Source organism: Bos indicus, chromosome 4 (genome assembly GCF_029378745.1).
Source record: "Bos indicus isolate NIAB-ARS_2022 breed Sahiwal x Tharparkar chromosome 4, NIAB-ARS_B.indTharparkar_mat_pri_1.0, whole genome shotgun sequence".
Taxonomy (NCBI): Eukaryota; Metazoa; Chordata; class Mammalia; order Artiodactyla; family Bovidae; genus Bos; species Bos indicus.
In genome coordinates, this window is record NC_091763.1 from 35,783,879 (window position 1) to 35,808,276 (window position 24,398).

General features: G+C 36.3%; 1 protein-coding gene across 2 annotated transcripts in view; it reads left to right on the forward strand.

The window, feature by feature from the left end:
* The window catches only part of SEMA3D (semaphorin 3D), a 230,242-nt gene that overhangs the window by 78,714 nt on the left and 127,130 nt on the right, over positions 1 to 24,398 (forward strand). For both annotated transcript variants that reach the window (XM_019958589.2, XM_070787656.1), the window contains one exon: positions 8,891 to 9,081. In XM_019958589.2, coding sequence (XP_019814148.1) covers positions 8,931 to 9,081 — 151 coding nt within the window. In that variant the 5' untranslated portion in view covers positions 8,891 to 8,930. The remainder of the gene's footprint in view (positions 1 to 8,890; positions 9,082 to 24,398) is intronic.

Below are 24,398 nucleotides of genomic sequence, written 5' to 3' on the forward strand. Positions count from 1 at the left end.
GCAAGGAAAGCAGTGCTTTGATTTTTAACGTATTTAACAATATTAATGAGTTAGGTAACAGGGAACAGTATGGCTACTGTTCATTGAAAACCAAAACATCAATCTTCTTAACATAGTGTTAAGGCACAGGGCATGTCTTAGCGATTAATGACCAGTTGGAGGAGTAGATATCTCAATACATAGCTAAGGGCCATTAACCCCAACTGGTCATTAATTCACAGGAAATGTCCTGTACTGAGGTCATTATTGCTAATAAAATGCACACACAGAAAGTTTCCTCTTTTGCCTGTGTACATAAACATGCATTCGCACTACATGCAGTTACATGTCATAAAAGAGTAGTATTACACATGTCCAGAAGCACAGGAAAACTAAACCTAATGAGAAATGTAATGTACTTAAACTCTTTGTTGTTGTTGTTTAGTCACTAAGTTGTGTTCAACTCTTTCCTGACCCCATGGACTGTAGCCTCCAGGCTCCTCTGTCCATGGGATTTCCCAGGCAAGAATACTAGAGTGGGTTGCCATTTCATTCTCCAGGGGATCTTCCCCACTCAGGGATCAAACCTGTGCCTCCTGCTTTGGTAGTCAGGTTCTTTACCACTGAACCACCAGGGAAGCCCTGGTTTAATCCCGACATTCAACTAACCTTTCACTCTTTTTGGAGACTATGGGTAGGTGGAAGTATGCATGTTTGTATGTAAAATTCTGAAAGAGATGGGAACACCAGACCGCCTGACCTGCCTCTTGAGAAACCTATATGCAGGTCAGGAAGCAACAGTTAGAACTGGACATGGAACAACAGACTGGTTCCAAATAGGAAAAGGAGTACGTCAAGGCTGTATATTGTCACCCTACTTATTTAACTCATATGCAGAGTACATAATGAGAAACGCTAGGCTGGAAGAAGCACAAGCTGGAATCAAGATGGCCGGGAGAAATAGCAATAACCTCAGATATGCAGATATGCAGATATAACACCACCCTAATGGCAGAAAGTGAAGAGAAACTAAAAAGCCTCTTGATGAAAGTGAAAGAGGAGAGTGAAAAAGTTGGTTTAAAGCTCAACATTCAGAAAATGAAGATCATGGCATCCGGTCCCACCACTTCATGGGAAATAGATGGGGAAACAGTGGAAACAGTATCACACTTTATTTTTGGGGGCTCCAAAATCAATGCAGATGGTGATTGCATGAAATTAAAAGACGCTTACTCCTTGGAAGGAAAGTTATGACCAACCTAGATAGCATATTCAAAAGCAGAGACATTACTTTGCCAACTAAGGTCCATCTAGTCAAGGCTATGGTTTTTCCAGTGGTCATATATGGTTGTGAGAGTATGACTGTGAAGAAAGCTGAGCGCCGAAGAATGCTTTTTAACTGTGGTGTCGGAGAAGACTCTTGAGGGTCCCTTGGACTGCAAGGAGATCCAACCAGTCCATTCTAAAGATCAGTCCTGGGTGTTCTTTGAAAGGAGTGATGCTAAATCTGAAACTCCAATATTTTTGTCACCTCATGCAAAGAGTTGACTCATTGGAAAAGACTCTGATGCTGGGAGGGATTGGGGGCAGGAGGAGAAGAGAACGACAGAGGATGAGATGGCTGGATGGCATCACTGACTCGATGGACGTGAGTCTGAGTGAACTCCAGGAGTTGGTGATGGACAGGGAGGCCTGGCGTGCTGCAATTCATGGGGTCGCAAAAGAGTCGGACACGACTGAGCAACTGAACTGAATTGAACTGATGGCAAAGCTGTGGATCTGCTGTGATCAGATACCCATGTTCTGCTAACACGACAATGTTGGGAAAATTGGAAATAACAGGCAAGTGGGATCAAAAAAGCACTGATGAAAATGGATGATAACAGCACTCATGGTCTAAGACCAAAGGCAGTGTGGAATAACTGCATCATTTGAGTTCTACTATATTAGATACCAGAACAGGCATGAGGCACATTTAAGTGTTAGGCTGAATTCCTCTTTGGTTTCCTCTCTCCTTCACCCACTGAATCATGTTATCTCCATTACCTGTTTTATTTTTATCATGCTTCCAGCTTTTTTGGAACCCTTCACTAGGTATCATTGTCATCTGGAACTGTCTCTCCTTTTTTTTTTTCCTCTCCTTTTTTATCCTCTTTCTCTGTGAAACTAGCTTTGTCTTACTTAAACCTATATTAAACTCCTTTGATTGTCTTCCATAGCATCATATCAATATCTTGATATTAGCAATTATTTCTTGAGAGTTTATTATTTGTATCTAATCAACTGCTCCTTTTAAAAAAGACTCTTATCTTTCTTCTCACCTTAATAAATGTTTGGAGATGAGTTATGGTGTTAGTGACCAGAAGTATATATATAATATATATTCTTAAGTGTATATTCCTTAAAAATATTTCATTTGCAAAAAAACACATTTTTAAGGAGAATCTATAACACAAAGAATGTATCTGTGTTTTACAGGCATAAATGTAAAATTTAAAAAGTGAAGAAATAAATTTTTTTAAGACACCAAGTAATTGAAAACTCACATAATTTAAAACTAATTCTTATAAATTTTTCTGTAGATCAATTAAGTGACTGTTTTGTGCCAACAGTGTATGTGTTGTCCTAATAGTTTTTATATAATACAAAACTTTAGTCTTTTAGAGTTTGCTTTAAAAATGTTATTTACTGAGGGACTTCATTAGTGTTTTATTCTAAAATATATATTTTTACTTAAATTATTAAAGCTAGAATTTTCATTAAGGGCTGCTGATAATATAGATCTTTTACATCACACTGAAATTTCTGTTTTCTCTTAAATTATATCATTCAGTTCAGTTTAGTTGCTCAGTCATGTCTGACTCTTTGTAGCCCCTTGGACTGCAGCCCACTAGGCTTACCTGTCCATCACCAACTCCTGGAGGTTGCTCAAACTCATGTCCACTGATGACATTGAACCATCTTATTCTCTGTCATCACTTTCTCCTCCTGCCTTCAATCTTTCCCAGGATTGGGGTCTTTTCTAATGAGTCAGTTCTTCACCAGGTGGCCAAAGTATTGGAGCTTCTGCGTCAGCATCAGTCCTTCCAATGAATATTCAGGGCTCATTTCCTTTAGGATTGACTGGTTTGATCTCCCTGCAGTCCAAGGGAATCTTAAGAGTCTTCTCCAACACCACACTTCAAAAGCATCAATTCTTCAGTGCTCAACTTTCTTTATGGTCCAACTCTCACATCCATGCATGACTACTGGAAAAACCATATCTTTGACTAGATGCACCTTTGTTGGCAAAATAATGTCTCTGCTTTTTAATATGCTGTCTAGGTTGGTCATAAATTTTCTTCCAAGTCTTTTAATTTCACAGCTGCAGTCACCATCTGCAGTGATTTTGGAGCCCAAGAAAATAAATCTCTCACTGTTCCTGTTGTTTCCCCATCTATTTACCATGCAGTGATGGGACCAGATGCCATTTTATTTTCTGAATGTTGACCTTTAAGCCAGTTTTTTCACTCTCCTCATTCAGTTTCATTAATATGCTCTTTAGTTCCTCTTCACTGTCTGCCATAAAGGTGGTGTCATCTGCATATCTGAGGTTATTATATTTCTCCCGGCAATCCTGATTCTAGCTTGTGTTTCATCCAGCCTGGCATGTCCAATGGGGTACTCTGCATATAAGTTAAATAAGCAGGGTGACATTATACAGCCTTGACATACTCCTTTCCCAATTTGGAACCAGTCCGTTGTTCCATGTCTGGTTCCAACTGTTGCTTCTTGACCTGCATACAGATTTCACAGGAGGCAGGTAAGGTGGCCTGGTGTTCCCATCTCTTGAAGAATATTCCACAGTTTTTTAAATCCACATAGCCGAAGGCTTTGGTGTAGTCAGTACAGCAGAAATAGATGTTTTTCTGGAATTTCTTGCTTTTTCTATGATCCAACAGATGTTGGCAATTAGATCTCTGGAATCATCACAAAATGTCAAGCAAATGTGAAGAAAATATGTGTGGCATATTTGGTACATTATTCTTAAATGAGTATCTAAATCAACTTGATTCTTTTCATTTGTAGTAATCTTCTAAATCAAAGAATTAAATATGCACAGATTACAGAAAGATAGAATAGTTTGGTACTTCCTAGATAATTAAAGTAAGTAAGAAAACAGACTGTATTAAGCATTCGTGTTGAACACTTCATGAATAAACAACATACAATCTGTAATGTATTCTTGAATATTTGTCTTATGTATAAAATTAATACATATATAATTTGTTTTATTTCACCTTCTGAGACTGATTTTGACTTCTGAGATTTAAGATAAATTTAAGGAATCTTGATTCAAAGTCATTCTAATAAAAGCATTTTAATAAAGAGTTGATCTTCCATAAGAAAAATACTCTTAATAGACTTTCTCTTAAAATTAACCCTATAGGCATACAATATTTATTTTGATATTAAATAATTAGATAATTACTAAAGGATAATACTTTTTTATTATGGCTTAACTGTCACTAAAGGAAGTGTAGAAATTATTGATACTTGAAGCAGGTACCACATCTGGAATCCTTCCCAGAAGCAGGCAAAGCAATATCGTTCTTATGAGTTATGTCTTAGAAAATATCGAGGAGAGGGAAGACTTTTGAAGAGTTGAAAATAACTTGATTGTGACATAATGAAAAGCACATAAAATACTTTGGGGCTAAGGAAGCTGATTCTATCTAAAGTCTGGAACAAAAGTTTTAATTCATCTCTTATTTGCCCTATGACCTTGAGAGAATTATCAAAATGTGTACTCCAGTTTCCTCATCTGTAAAATAAGGAAAATATATAATTACCTGTCTTTCTTGGATGTCACTAGCATTGATAAAAAATAAATGGAGGCATGTTAAAAATTTTAAGAGTATATTTGATCAAAAATCAATCTGAATTGTGTGATACCAAACTGGAAGTATCAACCACTAATACCAAAGAAGCTGAAGTTGAAAGGTTCTGTGAAGTGCTAAAAGACCTTCTAGAACTAACAACAAAAAAAAGATGTTCTTTTCAACAAGGGGTGTGGAATTCAAAAGTGGAAAGTGAAGAGATAACTGGAGTAACAGACAAGTTTGTCTTGGAGTACAAAATGAAGCAGGGCATAGGCTAACAGAGTTTTGCCAAGGGAATGCACTGATCTTAGCAAACACTCTCTACCAACAGCACAAGAGATGACTCTACACATGGACATCACCAGATGGTCAATACCAAAATCAGATTGATTATATTCTTTGCAGCCAAAGATAGAGAAGCTCTATACAGTTAGCAAAAACAAGACCAGAATCTGACTGTGGCTCAGACATGAACTCTTTATTGCAAAACTCAGACTTTAATTGAAGAAAGTAAGGAAAACCACCAGACCATTCAGGCATGACCTAAATCAAATCCCTCACGACTGTACAGTGGAAGTGAGAAATAGATTCAAGGGACTAGATCTGATAGAGTGCCTGAAGAACTATGGATGAAGGTTTGTAACATCATACAGGAGGCCATGATCAAGACCATTCCCAAGAAGAAGAAATGTGAAAGGCAAAATGGCTGTCTGAGGAGGCCTTACAAATAGCTGAGAATAGAAGAGATGTAAAAGGCAAAGAAGAAAAGGAAAGCCATACCCATTTGATGCAGAGTTCCAAAGAATAGCAAGGAGAGATAAGAAAGTCTTCCTCAGTGAACAATGCAAAGAAATAGAGGAAAACAATAGAATGGGAAAGAAAGACTAGAGATCTCTTCAAGAAAATTCGAGATACCAAGGGAACTTTTCATGCAAAGATGGACACAATAAAGGACAGAAATGGTACAGACCTAACAGAAGCAGCAGATATTAAGAAGAGGTGGTTAAGAATTCACAGAAGTTCTTCATAACCCAGATAATGATGATGGTGTGATCACCAACCTAGAGCCAGACATCCTGGAGTCTGAAGTCAAGTGGGCATTAGGAAGCATCACTATGAACAAAGCTATTGGATGTGATGGAATTCTGGCTGAACTATTTCAAATCCTAAAAGATGATGCTGTTAAAGTGCTGCACTCAATATGCTAGCAAATTTGGAAGCAACTGTTTCAACGGACTGGTTCCAAATTGGGAAAGGAGTATGTCAAGGCTGTATATTGTCACCCTGCTTATTTAACTTATAAGCATGGTACATCATGCTAAATGCTGGCTGGATGAAACACAAGCTGGAATCAAGATTGCTGGGAGAAATATCAATAACTTCAGATATGCAGATGACACCACCTTTAGGCAGAAAGTGAAAAGGAACTAAAGAGTCTCTTAATGAAGGTGAAAGAAGAGAGTGAAAATGCTGGCTTAAAAATCAACATTCAAGAAACTAAGATCATGGCATCTGGTCCCATCACTGGATGGCAAATAGATGGGGAAACAATGGAAACAGTGAGAGACTTTTATTTTCTTGGGCTCCAAAATCACTGCAGATGGTGACTGCAGCCATGAAATGAAAATATGCTTGCTTCTTCGAAGAAAAGCTATGACACACCTAGACAGCATATTAAAAAGCAGAGATGTCAATTTGCCAACAAACGTCCATCTAGTCAAAGCTATGGTTTTTCCAATAGTCATGTATGAATATGAGAGTTGGACCATAAAGAAAGTTGAGCACCAAAGAATTGATGCTTTTGAAGTGTGGTGTTGGAGAAGACTCTTGAGATTCCCTTGGACTGCAGGGAGATCAACCAGTCAATCCTAAAGGAAATGAGCCCTGAATATTCATTGGAAGGACTGATGCTGACGCTGAAGCTCCAATACTTTGGCCACCTGGTGAAGAACTGACTCATTAGAAAAGACCCCCATGCTGGGAAAGATTGAAGGCCTGACAGAGGATGAGATGGTTCGATGGCATCAGCAACTCAATGAATATAAAAGCTCTGGCATTTGGTGATGGAGATGGAAGCCTGGCATGCTGCAGTTCATGGGGTGGCAAAGAGTCTGACACAACTGAGCAACTAAACTGAACTGAAACTGAAAGCGGTTAGGAGCACTCCACTAATAGATGGATATTAGGGGAAAGACTTACCTAAAGAAATTTTCCAAAACAGGAAGATTATTTGATTGTCTATACCTTAAAGCCTAGTTAACTGATGGATTGTTCTTAGTGTTCTAAGTTTGTACTTTTGAGGCATTTACAGGCTTAGGCTTTGTTCAATTAGATAGGCTATCATGGCATTAGAGAAACCTCAGTCTAATGACATACTTGTTTAATTTATCAGCATTAGGTCATTTAATTTATATAAACCAGCCTTTTTCTTCTCTTTTTTATTTTTTAAATTATGAAAGTAAGATAACACATTATAGGAGACTTGGAAAATACAGAACAAAGTTACATATAGTTCCACTATATATTACAATTATTTTTTAAGTAGATAAGTTAAGATTTTTAGTTAGAGTTTCAATATCAAACTCACAAAAATTAATAGACTGAATATACAGAAAAGTAGAAGTATGTAGTAGACGTGAAAAGCACCATGAACCAATTCAACATAATTAAGAATTATACAATTTTCACAAAATGGTAGGATACAAATTTTGTCCAAGTTCCCATAGAGTATAAACTAGGAGACACTGTAACATATCTAAGAACATAAAGTAAGGTGCAACATTTTCATGGTTTAAAGGTATTGAAATCATATAGAGTCTGTTCTCTTATTACTGTGGAATTATGTTAGAAATCAGTATCAAAAGATATTTGAAAATTACCCACATATTTTCAACTGCAATGTGACATTTACCAAGGAGATATTTGACTTAGCCATTTAAAGCCTCACTAAAGTTAAAAGACTGAAAAAAACACAGAGGGTGATTGTAGAGAAGAAAGCATTTAAATGAGAATTTAATATCAAAATGAGAGAGTAATATCAAAGATATTTTAAAAACCCCATTTATTTGGAAATTAAATGTCTACTTTTAAATGATGGATATGTTTGAAAAGCCATAACAAGGAAAATTAGAAAATAGTGTAACAGAGTAAAAATGAAAAGGGAATTTAGTAGAATTTGTTGCATACAGCTGAACCTGCTCAATGCAATTAAATAAATATGGGTTCTTGAATAAGGTAAAAAAACAATGAACATAGGATAAGATTTTCACACCACTTTTTAAAAAGTACCTGGTTCATGTAAATACTCAATGAATATTATTTATAATTATTATTACAAGGCTTCGTTGGAAATACGTGAGTTTTGATTTATTTCATGTCTTAACGAAGACAACCAAGGCAGCTTGATTGTGGCAACCTACTTAATAACTATGTCCTATTATAAATTTTTTTCTTCTACAGTATTTTATATTCAGTGCCACCCTGTGTGGAGTAATATAGGTTGTAGGTAAGATTGCCTTGGCCCAGGTCTAAAATCTGTACTGGTGGCCCTGACCAGATCATGTTTAATTGTCCCAATTATAGGTAGACTTGGAAATATTTTTTGGTCAGAAACAAAAGAAATCTCTCAAAATGATAGCTTTTATTCAGTTTTACTTGAGGATCTTTTTCTTTGAGGATTGTATAAGGCAAGAGTAGGCTTCTACCAGTATTCTTTTCTGACCACGAATCCATCAAGATACAGAAAGAATTGGTTCCTCCTATATTTGCATAAAACAAGACAAACACTTTAGTAGAAGAAGAGATGCTAATTAACCTAAGTAGTTGAAGTTTTTGTTTTGCACTCATCTCCATGTCTGAATAAAGCCAGCCGTTTATTTATTACACTTTTATTACTCAGTTTTGATTCATTCCCCCTGCAACAATTTGTAAGAGCAGAACAAGAGAGGAGAAATTATTTTTTTAAAAAACATACATTCATAAAATTATAATTTACTAAGTATAGAGAAATCTGCAAATTGCTATATTAATAGTTTTTTTCTTCTTTTTAGATTCAGTTAACACTGTTTGAAAGAGAACATTGTTTTCATCATGATTGTTACTAAAGATGAGAAACCAAAGTCCAGAAGCCACAATTTTCATCTTTTTCATGCCCTGATGACGATAAGCATGACCATGCTGTTTCTTCCAGTCATTAGAACTTCTAAGCAAAATATTCCACGACTCAAGCTAACCTACAAAGGTAAATGTGTCAGTGTTTTTCAGCATCTCTTCTTTTATTTAGAAACGCATGCTGAGTTCAGTGAAATGTTTGTAATCAGTTAATAATATTATTATTGTAGAACACAAAGCCCAATTATATATTTTTCTTGGTGAAGAAAATGATGTAAAAACTGTCCATGTATACTTTTCAGTTCATTATTTACAAGTATTAACTATTGATTAGCATAATTAGGAAATTTTTATCCTCAAGTTGCAGTCAGCTTGTATTAAAACAATCCCTACATATGGTCAGGCCACTCAAGATGGTTTTTCTCTTGCTGTCTGTAAGTCTTCTGCTCAACTGGTACCTGCTTCACCTACATCTGCCAGACTTTCCTACATGTTTGCTTGCTGCTGCTGCTGCTAAGTCACTTCAGTCGTGTCCAACTCTGTGCGACCCCATAGACGGCAGCCCACCAGGCTCCACTGTCACTGGGACTCTCTCCAGGCAAAAACACTGGAGTGGGTTGCCATTTCCTTCTCCAATGCATGGAAGTGAAAAGTCAAAGTGAAGTAGCTTAGTCGTGTCAGACTCTTAGCGACCCCATGGGCTGCCGCCTACCACGCTCCTCCACCCATGGGATTTGCCAGGCAAGAGTACTGGAGAGGGGTGCCATTGCCTTCTCCACATGCTTGCTTAGGCTCCAGCTAATGATCAGCCCTGGTATTTCTTTGGAAGGAATGATGCTAAAGCTGAAACTCCAGTACTTTGGCCACCTCATGTGAAGAGTTGACTCATTGGAAAAGACTCTGACGCTGGGAGGGATTGGGGGCAGGAGGAGAAGGGGAGGAAGAGGATGAGATGGCTGGATGGCATCACTGACTCGATGGACGTGAGTCTGAGTGAACTCTGGGAGTTGGTGGTGGACAGGGAGGCCTGGGTGCTGCGATTCATGGGGTCGCAAAGAGTCGGACACGACTGAGCGACTGAACTGAACTGAACTGAATGATTGTTCTAACTTTTAGCCACCAAGATAACCTATCAAAGCGGAGGAAGGGGTTTCTGATTTCCCTGGTAACTGATGAGCCAACCTGCTGTCAATTCTTTCTATAAATGGTAACATTGCCCCGCCTCCCCGCCCCCCCCACCCTCTAGCCCCCGGCCTCTGGGACTGAAGCCTGCTGCCATGTTCTGCTTTGGGGTCAGTCATAACCTCTGTGGGGTGTTGCTCTAAGATCTTGCTTCAGACATGTAAGCTCCCCTTCTGTTAAACCACTGATATTTCTGTCGCTGACCCTGGGCTCTTTCTTTGGTCTTGAAGCTGGGCAAGTAGAGGCCTCCTAGGCCTGCAGTGAGCAACCTAACACCCTAAAAATAGAAAAATGTTAATTCCATACAGCTGCTACTAATTAGCTTATCCTTGGCATTTTTTAAAAACAGTAAGATATCTTCAAAATACTAACAAACTGAAATATCTTGAATATCTCAAGGATATACATATTTTATTGTTTAAGAAGTGTGAAAGGCTTAAAACAGAGATGAGAAAAGATTTAAGAAGTGAAATCTGATCGCTTTTATATTAATTTAAACATTTAAAAGCAAAGTTTATATGTTAGTATTTAACCATCATGTTTATATGTAAGTGTAATATATAAATATATATATTGAAAGAGAGAGAGAGAGAGAGGATGTGCCAAGTTTCGTTCGTGAAGATTTTTTTTCCTGGTATCCCCTTGGCCTCTTTAATACCTTAACTAATGAGAGGAATATAGGGGATTCAGACTCCTTTATTCTGAACTTGGCAGGTAAAAATAATGCTGATAACTTTAAGATAACTTTTTATCTTAAAGATTAAAAGGTAATCTTTTAAAAGATAGTTTTTCAGCTCAAATTAAATATTGATAGTAAAAGCTAATTTGATGCTTAATGTAAGCATAAGTGGAATTATTTTATTACATCCATTACACATTTCATATGTTGGTATTTGTTTTGAATTTATATCTCATGAACAACGAGTTAAGCTAGCATCATTATCTTTGAGTTTTTACATTCTCAAATTGCTAGAACGGGTAAAACTAACCTATGGTTTTAAAAAAAAATCAAGATATTGCTTTTGCATGGTTGAGGGACGATCATATGGAAAGGAATGCGAGAGGAAACTTCCTTAAATTATGGAAATGTTTTCTGTCCTAATAGGGATATGGATACATAATATGGGCTTTTCACAACCCGTCATATTGCACGTGTCTGATTTGTTTGCCTGTTTTTAAGGCAAATGCCTCTACATTTACCTTAAGTTCCCTGATAGCTAAGTTGGTAAAGAATCCTCCTGCAATGCAGGAGATCCCGGTTCCATTCCTGGGTTGGGAGGATCTGCTGGAGAAGAGATTGGCTACCCACTCCGGTATCCTTGGGCTTACCTTGGGGCTCAGCTGGTAAAGAATCCACTTGCAAAGTGGGAGACCTGGGTTCGATCCCTGGGTTGGGAAGATCCCCTGGAGACGGGAAAGGTTACCTACTCCAGTATTCTAGCCTGGAGAATTCCATGGACTACAGTCCCTAGGGTTTCAAAGAATCAGACACAACTGAGCAACTTTCACTTCACTTCTTCATAGAACAGAAAACAAATAGTAAAAGTCAAACAGTTAAAAAAAAATAGAAAGTTTGAAAATAGATTGAAGGGAAAAAAAAGGAAATATTACTTGGTTTCTGTGATACAGTGAATAATGCCAGAGCATTGTATTGATGAATATAAACATGCAAAATAGACTTGGAAAGAAACTTTAATAATAGTTAATGATTACTCTCTGGGATTCCTCATGGGCAAAGCATTGGAATAAGGACTGTGTGTGAATTATGTTATCCTCATCACCACCCTCGGAGGTGGAGATTATTACCATCTTCCTATAAAGGAGGATACCGAGGTACTGAGAAATTAAGAAATTAAGGTCTCAGATTAGTTGGTGGCTCAATTCCTGAGTCAGCCCCATGCTGCAGGGAGCCTGTGTACCTATTCATATTTCCCACACCCTGGACAAGAGCTTTTCTTCCCTGGGGCACTTACCTACCTGACTGTATGATTTCAGTTGTCAAAATCAAATGGGGTTGAAGAAAACCACAGTCTCCGTTTAAGATTACTCAGGGGCCAAAAGAGATTTACAGACTTCTGGGATTTCATCCCCTCTGATAGTCTTATAGGAAGCAAAGATTGTCATTGTGCTAATTTGTAGTCATAATCAAAATTTTATACAATTAATTGTAAAATGTTAACTCAAATGTGGTAACTTGATCATTTGAAAATAATGGATCAGGTTCTAAAAATTAAAAAGAATTAAAAACATTAATTTTAGGTAGCAGCTGCTAATTAGCTTATTCTTAATAAGAAAGTTTTGGGGAGCTGAATCTGCTTTTGTACTTGGAATACAAAGTACAAAAGTGTGTAAGAGTTTAAAATCTTGTTTTATTTGTCTCTATATATATTCTATATATTCTCACTTCTCCCAGCACCTCAGTCAGTTCAGTTCAGTTCAGTCACTCAGTCGTGTCCGACTCTTTTGAGACCCCATGAATCGCAGCATGCCAGGCCTCCCTGTCCATCACCAACTCCTGAAGTTCACTGAGACTCACGTCCATCGAGTCAGTGATGCCATCCAGCCATCTCCTCCTCTGTCGTCCCCTTCTCCTCCTGCCCCCAATCCCTCCCAGCATCAGAGTCTTTTCCAATGAGTCAACTCTTCGCATGAGGTGGCCAAAGTCCCAGCACCTAGTACTTATATAAAAGAACTGGTATAAATGTTGGATTCAATGCAATAAGAACTCTTCTTTTTATGGTTCTTATATTTAGTATACTTTTCAAATGTTATATTTTTAGGTACTTATTTACAAGTATGTTATCTGCATTTCAAAAGCAGTAGCAAAGATTGAATGCAGTGAAGTAATTTTAAAAATCTCTGAACTCACCCATGTTACACACATGCACTCCCTCTCCCCCGCACCTCCTTCCTCCACCACCCTCCAATAGTGCCCTGTGGCTGCTGTTAGTTATTCACTTCCAGGATATGAGGTTAGAAAATTCAGTCCAAATGAAAAGTTGATTGTAATTTTCAAAAATTATTCATTTTTATGAGCACAAAATCAGCTTTACTTTCCATAACTCAAGCTTCCTTATGTGCAGAGTGGACACACAGCCCATACTTTGAACAGCTGCAAGATTATTTTACGGGATTTCTTAAAGGTCAACAGAAATATAATAACCATTTTATCTAAAGAATGCCCTTTGATAGACTTAGTTTTGAACCTCTGAATCCACAGGAGCTTGTTTGGTTCTTTTGTTGTGTAAAGAGATTCCTTCTCAGTTGAATATTTTGAATTCTTACACATTTATGCATGCTAAATCAGTTTCTAGAGTAGTAAGTAAGGAACCTGGAGATCAGGATGATCTGGGTTTCTGTATTTTGTGTTATAAGGATAAAATATACATACATATATGGCCTTACAAGGTGGGCTTCTCACAGTGACTTGTATACTTTATACTGCAGATGTAGTAGATATAATTTTTGAAAAATGACAAACTTCAATCTTGAAATTAGTATAAACATTTTGTATATTGTTCTCCTGATGAAGAAACTTATACAAGTTAAGGATATTCGTACCCAGGAATCTGTAGTATCTGCAGTGGTGTTTGGAAAACTCCTAAAGATGAGATACGTAATACAGCTAAAGAGAGAATGTACAAAAGCTTTGGCAAAGGAAAAGCCGCTGTCTCCTTTGAATTTCTTTTCCAGATAGGAAGGCAAACAATAAACAGGTAAACAGACGAGTGAAGGTTACTTCAATCATGGGTTGTGCCATCCAGGATATAAGGCAAAAGACTGAATCCAGGATCCTAGTTGGACTTTATCATGGCTAAGTTTTAGGACACTATGAAGAACCTTGTTTTTGTACCCATTTTATAGATAAGAAACACGACGTCAGAGCTTGAAGGCCTTGCCCTAAAGCGTGAAGCTGTTAAGTGAAAGAACTAAATTGTGTGTTTCCATCTCTCTAGTTCAGGTCCATGTTCTTGCCACTCTATGCCCTTGAGAGAGAGATTGCATGTTCAGAAATAGAAATATCAAGATATATAAGAAGAAAACAAGGTTTCATTATTACATCTTTGGCAATACGCTCTTTTCAGTAACTACTGAGAGTACTAATTATTTTTTGCTCCTCCAAAACTTATGTGTTTCTGTAGAAAAAAAGCTTGATGTCACCTTTAAAAATTTCATCTGCTATTATATAAATAAACATTAGTGTATTTGAAAGAATAGTAATTTTGTTGAATTTTCTGAGGAATGAATGGATGTCTATATGTTTTTTATTATTTGCAAATAAATCTGTTTAATGTGAAATGTGGCATGTCTCAAGTAGAGATAACAATTTGAGGCATCTAACTTACTTGATTTGACTAGTCTAATATTGATTCTGTTCCTCTCGATTGAGTATAGCAATGAAGAAGGCAGATTCTGAAGCCAAACTGCTTAGGTCTGTGAGATATTTGGATGTTTATTTTCTGTATTGCAGTTTTGTAAATGCATTAATGTATTTAATAAGGATAGTGTGAAGGTATCTTGATTCATGTAAAGCATGAAAAACAGTGTTTGACGTAGTAAGCATTTAGCTGTCAGTTATTTTTTAGAAATCATTATTATCTTGCTAGGTATTAATGGTTGTTCCTAGACCACAGTTTTCCCTGTGTAAACAAGTTTGAAAAATATTATATAGTTTCCTCCTGGGGATTTACAGCATATATTAAAATCGCCTCTGTTTATTCTCAGAGATTTTCTACTAGAGTTAGTTTCTCTTAGTCCAGTACCACCCACAGACTGTGAATTTATTGAAGGTACTTTCCAGTATTTTTATCTTCATCATATTCTAGTAGTTAACAAGCCTTTGGATCATTATTGACCTTGATAAGAGGAGTGTCTTTGAGTGGTCAGTAACCTTCAGAGTGGGTTAAAAGGAATCATAAAATCATTCAGGAGCTCCTTTCAAAAGTGGACATTTTTGTTGTCAAATCAATGATTTGCTCTGAATTTATCTCCCCTTAAGTACATCGCAAACAAGCATAATCAATCTTATAGGAAAAATCCCATATATATGTATATATATTTTTCCCCCAAGTGGAGCAAGTCATTGATACTTTAATTTCTAATAAACTCACTTGTTTTCCCAGACATATTTTCCCTAAACTGAGGCTGTGTGTGGGATTGGCTTTTGTCTGACATGTTTAAGGATCCTAAAGAAGAGAGTTAAAGGAACAACTATTAATACCTAGAAAGATAATAATGTTTCACAGAAAATAATAACTGATGGTATGGCTAAAAAGAGATGGAATGGGAGAAATAAGAAAAATGATTAAATCAGAGTTAATAGGAGGGAAGGAGGATCAGATTCTTTCACTGTTGCCATTGTTAAAACATTGGCTTTTAGTCTGAATGTTATGGGAGTCCCCTGTAGAATTTTGAACACAGAGGTGACAGGATCTGACTTTCGTTATTATAGGATCACTCTGGCTTCTGTATTGTGTGCAATAAAAAGGAGAGATCAGGAAACTAGGGAGCTAAGTCTGAGAGGATTGTAATAATCCAGGTGGGTTCTGTGAGTCAGACTCCTTCTGTGGAGATAGAAGAAGAAGGGAACGGTTTGTTGATGGATTGGAAGTGAATGAGGGGTTGGATGGTGTGGATGTGAAGTAAGAGAAAAGTCAAGCCTAACCCCATGGTGTGTGTTTGTTTTTTGATCTAAGGATGGGGTTGATATTAATTGAGATGGTGGAGATTGTGAAAGGCTGCTGTGTGGGAAGATCAAGTGGACATATTTGTTTGAGAAGTCTATTAGATATCTAAGTGAAATGCCAAGAAAGTATTTGAGTGTATAATTTCTGGAGTTTATGGGCAGTGTCAATTGGAGATATGAATTTGGCAGTTAGCATATATAAATTTTAATTCCTTAAGTCAGGGCATTAGAGAAAGAAGGAATGAGCATCAACATGAACTAAAAGAAGTACTCAGGTCGGGAGGAGCAAAATCAGAAGTTGTGGTGTAGAGGAAGTTATATGAAGAAAGTAAGAAGAGGACTCATCAACAGTGCCCTGTTTAGCTCTGTCATGAAAGATAAGTAAAAACCAATATTAAATTTAACAACAAAAGTCTATTGTTGACCTTGATAAGAGTAGTATCTTCAAGAATGGGAGTCAGAACACAAGGATGCATTCTGGAGTGTGGGCTCAGGAAGTGGAGATAAGTGTAGATAATTCTTTCAAGGGGTTTTCCTATAATGGAGATGTAGCTGAAAGGACAATGAGATCAATAGACTGTCTTTTTTTTTTTTTTTATGAGTAAAACAGCAACATATTTTTGTGTTAATTGAAATAATCTAGGTGAGGAATAATTAATGATTCAGGAACAATATGGGATAATCCATACTCTATTGAAGAAAATAATGATAAGACTCAATTTTTTTTCTCTAAAATCAGGCTCCTTTTAGAACATAAGTTAATAAAAGTGAATTATTTTGCATAATAAACTATTACCTGATTCATTATCAGTGTCAACTGTTGTCTAGGTGGAAAGAGAGATTAAATAGATATGAAAATATATTCAGTTTGATATAATGACACAGGTTGTAAGTACTACATATGTTTAGAAAATTTATATGTAAGGATTTGGAAATAAAAAGATTAAATGATAACATCAGAGTCCCATAAGCAGATAATTAAAAAACTGATCTGTTTCCTGCATTTCAGTTCAATATCTGTATTACAACTTGCCTGTATCTAAAAAATTTATTTAGTAATAATTAAAATCTATTATCTGGAGTAGGAAATGACAGTCCACTCCAGTATTCTTGCCTGGGAAATCCCATAGACAGAGGAGCCTGGCAGGCTACAATCCAATGGGTCGCAAAGAGTCAGGCACTACTGAGCACACACACACACAAAATCTATTTAACAATATATGTGAAGCACTCTTCTAAATGTAATTGATCTGTAGAGGTTCACAGAGTGGTGGAAGTTACTAATATCACCGTACAAGGGTATCATATAAAAAGTGTTCTGGAATTAAGAACATATGAGAATCACTGAAGTCTGCGCAGTCAGCAGCATCACCCCCCACCCCCAGCAGGGTGGGGTGAAGGAGAGCTATATTATGAGACCTTTGATTGTGTCCTGGTTATGCATAAATATGGAAGGAACTTATAAGACTTAAGTAAAGGCAAATTTTTCTGGTATTAAATCCAGTCAACCTGTTTTTTTGGTTAAAATAGTTGTTTTTTTTTTTTTCTTTTAAATAGTAGGTTTACTATCTATAAATTATTGAGGAGATAAAAGTTTTTATATGCAATTGCTTTTTGTATGACTTCAATAACCTAAAATTTGGCTCTAATTCCTTAGGTCTTATTAAGGACTTCTTACAGTGAGGGTCTTTCAATATATGTGTAAAATATAAATTTGTGGACATTTTAAAAATGAATGTCATTGGGTCTTTTTAACAAAATTTGATGAATGCCTCTCAAGAACTTGTAATATACCTTTTGCATTTTCCTAAGAGTCCTTTAAACATGCTATTTTAATCCTATTAATTCAAAAGAGGCATAAATTAAAACTAAAGTGCTTTTTACTTAGAAAGATACTCATAAAGAGGTTTATTTCACTAAAGTCCCAGTGAGCCAGACACAGTCTAGAAAATAAGACAAATATTTCAGTAATCCCAATGGAATGATGAAGTGGGGGAAGTGATAGAAGTGTACTCATTGATCTTAAAATATAAAATATAGCTGTAATGGGTGATAGGGCTTAGAATTAGAAGACCAAAATATGTTTTAACTCTCTCTTTGGCATGTACTGTTCTTATGCCATTAAAATAGTTGTTTGCTCTTTCCGAGTCTAGGTTTTCTCACCTGAAAATTATTGATAATCCTTCTGGTTCTCCTTAAGGATCAAATTAAATACTAGAGGAGAAGCTCCTTGGATGTAATAAAGCACAAAATGGATATTATGATAGGCTTCAGAGAGAAACTAAATATATTATTGAATTAATTGAAGTAAGGTGTGAAGAAAATTCAAGGCCTTTAAAAATATATTTAGGCATCGTCGATATAATTTCTTCTGCCACAAATAATAGGAAATTCACTTAAGTCAATAATAAATCATAACTTGTCTTTACATTTTCCTTCTAGGTTAATGGATATTAAATGGATTACTTCTCTTCTTTGTATGAGAAAACTGAGGGGGAAAAGTTTTATACGTCATTGGTTGAAACTAAGTAGGTCATTTATCACTGATAGCAATTAAGCTAGTTGTAAGTTAATCACATTGATCAAATCTGTTCATCCCTAACTTATTCTAACACTGTAGTATTGTACAGGAAAAATAATAATTTGGCTATTTTGTGTAAATTAACACACCATCATTTAAGGGTTTGAGAGAAACTCTAGTGTGGGGAAGAAAGAAAGAGTCCAGCACTTCAGAGCAATGGGCCCATGGTTTTCTTTAGAGTTTCTACTCCAACTGCAGTGTAAGGACCAGTAGTACCAGCATAAATGAGGAACTTGTTAGAAATGCAGAATCTTAGGGCCTCTCTCAGATGCCTCGGTGAGAAGCCATTATTTTAGCAAGAATCAGAGCTGATTTGAATGCATGTTAATTCTGAGCAGCACTGCTTTTTACAGTGCTCTATTTCTGAAACCACCCCCTGACACACACACACACAAACAGGAATACTTGGATGTCACAACAGGAATCTCTCATGATTACAGAGCATTAGAGCCACAGTGGGGTCTCCAAATGGCACATTAACCTCTCTGAATTATTAATAAGCTTGCAATAAATTCTGATTTAAATGGAAGGTAGAAAAATCAACACAAACAAGAATCACTCCTTTGAAACAATCAGTTACATGTTTATTAAACTTCTTATGTGAAAAAAGAGGTGATGAATTGCAGTGATGATTTAGACTTATTTTTATCTGCAAGGGCTTCTAATCTTTTTAAAGGATGAAATGACTGCAAAAAGATTGATGCCATAGTATTATGGTAAATAAATCAAAACACTTAAAAGAACTTCAGAGGAGATTGGGTGTGAAATTGAACTTGGAAAATTGGAAGCAATTTAGTTCATTGAATTTAACTCTTTGTTGGCATTAGATAATTTGATCATAAAATTCTAACAATTCTAATTAGGGGAAAAAACAGAATAGATAAATTTATATGGATTGGAGAGGGATTGGCGAGGGATGGGAGCAGAGAACAAGGTTGTTTAGGAACCTGTTACAGCAGTTTTGAGAACTAGTATGGCTGTTTGCCTAGCTGACAATAGGAATAAATGTTTGAGGAAGAAGAATGAAAGATTTTCATGAGAAAATCTATACATAAGGCTTTAAATTTACCTGGATGTTGATGTGAAGGAAATGCAATAGACTTAGAGGTACTAATTATTTAAATAGGGGAATAAAAAAGTAAGGGAATAAGGCAGAAGAACTAAAAATGATTCTGCTATCCTGAGCCTGAGAGCTCAATCATGTCATTAAAGTCATTATAATTGGTAGGATGAGGTGGCTGAGGGGAAAATGACAATATCAAGCTAGCTATTGGAAATTCTGAACTTTGACTTGGGAGATGCAGTGGGGTTTTAGGTGTCTGTTTTGAAATCATCAGTAGAGAACTAACACTTTATGAGAAAACGGTTTATGGGAAACTGTAAATGGAAAAGCTTATTTCATTGTTTATGCCCTACTGCCTGAATTAAGGGGGCTTACCAGGTAGCGCTAGTGGTAAAGAGCCTGCCTGCCAATACAGGAGACATAAAAGACACAAGTTTGATCCCTGGGTTGGGAAGATCCCCTGGAGTAGGAAATGGCAACTCACTCCAGTATTCTTGCCTGGAGCATCCCATAGACCTAGGAGCCTACATAGGCAGGATACAGTCCATAGGGATGCAAAGAGTCAGACACGACTGAAGTGACTTAGCATGCACGCACACTTAAATTAAGGAGGCCATTATTCTATGACTGTATTTTGAATCTCCCTCTTGCAAGTCCATAAGCATATTCTGATTCAAATTCCATGCACATCTCTATAGAATTATCTTCCTTAGGTAAGAGAGAGAACCCTTTCTGGACGAATCCTAGAGAAAAGTTCCATGGATAACTGACATCTGTTTGTTCTAAATGAAAAACCAAATGGACATTTTCCTGAATCAGTGGAAATTAATTTTCAAATCAGGTGTCATGCTGAACGCCCAGCATAATAAATGAAAAACAAAAAAAGACATATTCAGGCCAATCATTTTAAATTTTATAATAGCAGAGTGTGGAGGGAAAAAGAAAGAAAAAAAAAAAAAAAACAGAAGACATTCAAAACCTTGGGGCACTGATGGCATGAGACTTCTAAACTGTAACTTTGGATATATGGAAAATTTCAAAAATTTAAGTCACAGACACTTCTGGAGATGTGCTCACCAAAATAAGAAAATAAATCAAAAAATAAAGACATGAGATCCAGGAAAGATGGGAGTCATACTAGGAGAGAAGTTGAAAAAAGTCTGAGAAAGTATTACTCAAGCCAGAGAACAGACAGTTCAGATTGGAGCAGGAGGAAGAAAGAGCCTAGGAGTGGGTTTTCCTGGAGAGAAACAAAAACAGATGACAATTTCATTTGAAAATTTTATGGACACAGTTTTCAGAAGGTGTGGAAAGTTTTGACCATGATCTTAATGAAGTCAAAGCAAATGTCACAATTGAGAAGTTAACAAAACCAACATATTGTTCAAGAAAGTAAGGATCATTAAAGAACAGTTTTTCTAAGTAGGGAAGATATTTACCTTGTACTAGTAATGGAATGATTAAATATAGCTTTCATAAAAATGGATATTCTATAATGTTAGGGACTTGGTTGGAGGGAAAGAGTTGGCATAAGAAATCTAAAATTCTCAGTTTCTGTAAACAACAATTCAATAGAAATGTCTGAGTGAAAAGATAGTAGTAACATATATATTATTTGTAAATATGAAAATAAATAGAAAATAAACTAGTAAATATGTCAATAGATTCTAGATTGGAAGTGGACAGAGAATTGGAGATGACAAATGGGCTTATATATGCCTCCTAACATTACTTTTATATGTGTGTGTGTGTATATATATATATATATATATGCTTAACTTTGATTAATGTAATTTAAAAATATTATTGTAAAATATTATAAGTTAGTCTCATAACCCTGCTACCCTGCTCTGTAAATTAACTTGTATGCATCTTTGCTTGAGGAATTATTTGCTCTTGTCATATTTGTCTTGCTATTTGGAATCAATAATAAGTGATGTATTATAAAATAAAATGTATTGACATTTTTGAGTTTTTTTAAATTAAATTCACATTCTAAATTGAAAACAAATTTATGCTCACTTGTGACATGGTGTTTTGATTTTAAGTATTCCTTGAAATTTAAGAAGGAAGACATTCTCAATACCTTAAAGTGAATTAAGAAAATAATTGTCAAAGTAGAATGTATCTTTCCTAGAATTATCCTGTCAAGTATTTCTGAGGCAGTTTATTCTGTCATTGCATTGTTCTTCTGGAAATGTATCAGTTATTTATAATGTTAGACTTTTTTATAGGTCAGTAGCAAAATTTATTATGGCCAAGCTTTTGAGAATTTAAAACTATTCATTCTTACTCAAAGAAAGGATTTAAAAGGGATCCATAATCATAAATTATGAATCTCACATGTGATGGATCATAAAAGAAAGGCATCTATTGTTGAAAGCTGGCCAAATAAGAATAAACCTATGATTTAAAAGAACGGATGTACATGAAAATGTGATGGTGTAAAATTACCACACTCCTATTCCACATCTTGTCCTGGAAAGAATGTAGCTCTGATGATATAATAGACTTTACTTGTTCCTAGTGTATGTTTCCCTATGTGGTGTCACCTGATTTATTATTGATATAGATAATGATCTGTCTGAGACCTAATGAACAGAACAGTTTCCAACATTCCATTGCAGATGAGCAAATAAGAATTTGATTTCTTTTTCTTTCTGATTTGAACTTGCATTATTTTGCAAGGGAGAGTTAGACTTTTCATCTAGGAAAATAGAACAGTAATATATTCTTATAATTTAGTCTTTTTGTCAGGATTTTAAGTTTGAATATATATATTTTGAGCAGTTAGCTATGGAGACTTAAGCTTCATACATAGAGAATAAGCGGTATGTTTAATAGGTGAAGGTGAGCTATCTTGGTCATCAAAATCTTTTCATGTAGTCTCAGGCCTCAGAAAACCAATTGAAAGTCAGGTGGGGCTAATTTAAGATGAGCTCTCTTTCCAAAGGTTAAATCAAAGAAAGAATTCTTGCCTTGCCTTGGACCAAAAGCAGGAGAAATAAATACAGCTTCATAGAGGGCCAAAGAGACTCAGTGAGTCACAAAATTAGGGACTAATTTTCATTTTGGAATGAACAGTTTGCTCTCTTTACTCAACTCCTGACCCAAACTGAGAACAGGCTTTGGGGATGGAGGGTAGTGAGGTTGGTTTGATAGCCAAAACATTTCTGGGAACTGTGGGATCAAGAGGTTCCATAGAAGGAGTCTTGGGAGACTGACAGCCATGGAAGCCCAGAGAATTCAGAAGTCAAGAGGGAGAAGCTGAATTTATGGAGAAGGCAAGAATGAAAACACCTTTACCTCTTTATTTAGATGGTGTTGCAGAGAACACACTGGAGATGTGACTGTGTTCAAGAAACATCAGAATAGTCCTAACGATATAATGGTTATTTCCTTGAGGAAAAAGATGGGCGGGTAGGGTAAGAATTTGTGCTTTTCTGCTGAATATCCTGAATGGTAGGGAAGAGTAACAGAGTTGTGTGTATGTGTGTGTTTGTCTTTCTTTCATTCTTTTTTTTTTTGGCAAGTGCCCAGTCCTAACCAATGGACCACCAGGAAATCCCCAGGGTGACAGGGTTTTGATCCGGATTCATTTTTGGCTATAAGCTTTTTCTGCTGAGGAATTTGACTAGAAATTGGCTTTGCTCAAAGGTGATTTTATTTTTACCCCATGAAAATCTGCCCTTAATAACTTTGATTTTCTTCTTTAAAAAAGAGCTTCCTGTTAAGTGTTCTTTAAAGGATGTGGGAAGCCATTTTTTAACTATGTAGTCTTCTCAAGAGAGAGATTGTCAGCTCCACCCAGTTTAGAATTTCTGGCAATAAATGCAGGATTTCAAGGGTTTGGGATTTTGTTCGTTTAATAGTGAACACTGAGGAAGTCTGTGTTGCCTAATCCTAAATTTGTTAGATTCAGACCACTCCTTTCCTTTCTAGGGTGAAGAGGAAGAGTGTAGAACATTAGGTCAAATATTTCTTCAGGCTGAAAGAACAATTATATGAAGGGACACTACAGGGAGATATAAAGAATTCTTTATAGAACAAGCTATTGTTTCAAATAGGAGCAGGAACTGAGATCTTCAACCTTCCCCTCACATAGAGGGTCATGTGGCTGTGAGTCAGGGGGTTCATTGCTGCCATATTCTGCCATGAAGAGCAAATTGGTTTTGTGAAGCCCACTTAACCATTCTGAACCTCATTGAATTGGTAATAGAGAATTCAAACAGCATTATCAAAATCTCCCTTTAGCTCTAATTACATTATACTGTATTTCTGTTCTTCCCAAAGGTTAGAGACTACCTGCTCCAGGGAATAGAGCAATGGCCTGGAGTAAACAGATGAATGAGTTACTTGATATGTGTCCATTTAAGTTTGTTATTTGATATGTGTCTGTTTTAACAGAGTTCAATGTATGGTTCTAATGCCATAGAACTTGAGTGTTGGAAGGTGATCAGAGACCATTTGGTTTCTCCAACCACCATATTGGCAAGAGCTGTGTTATTTGGCTTGCTAATGAAGACAGAGAGGAAGCTCTATTTTACTGTTAAAAGTATTTAACAATCTACTACTGTGGTACCATTGTCCTTTGTCACAAGTACATTCTCAAGACTTCCCTGGTGGTCCAGTGGTTAAGACTCCATGTTTCCAATGCCAGGGGCATGAATTCGATCCCTGCTTGGGGAACTAAGATTGTATATGCCCTGTGGTGTGGCCAAAATAAATAAGGTCTTCAGCCACTAGGAGTTACAAAAAAAAAAAAAAAGATATATTCACATTTTTTGTTGTGGATGAGCATTTTCTCCGCACTAGGCTGTGAGGTCAGTGAGTGGAACTTGTTAGCAGAGTTTTTATAGCATATGCAGAGAACCTGGTGATCTTAGATGAGTCAGTTGTTTGCCTTCAGAAATCTAGTTTTATAATGGTAGAGAC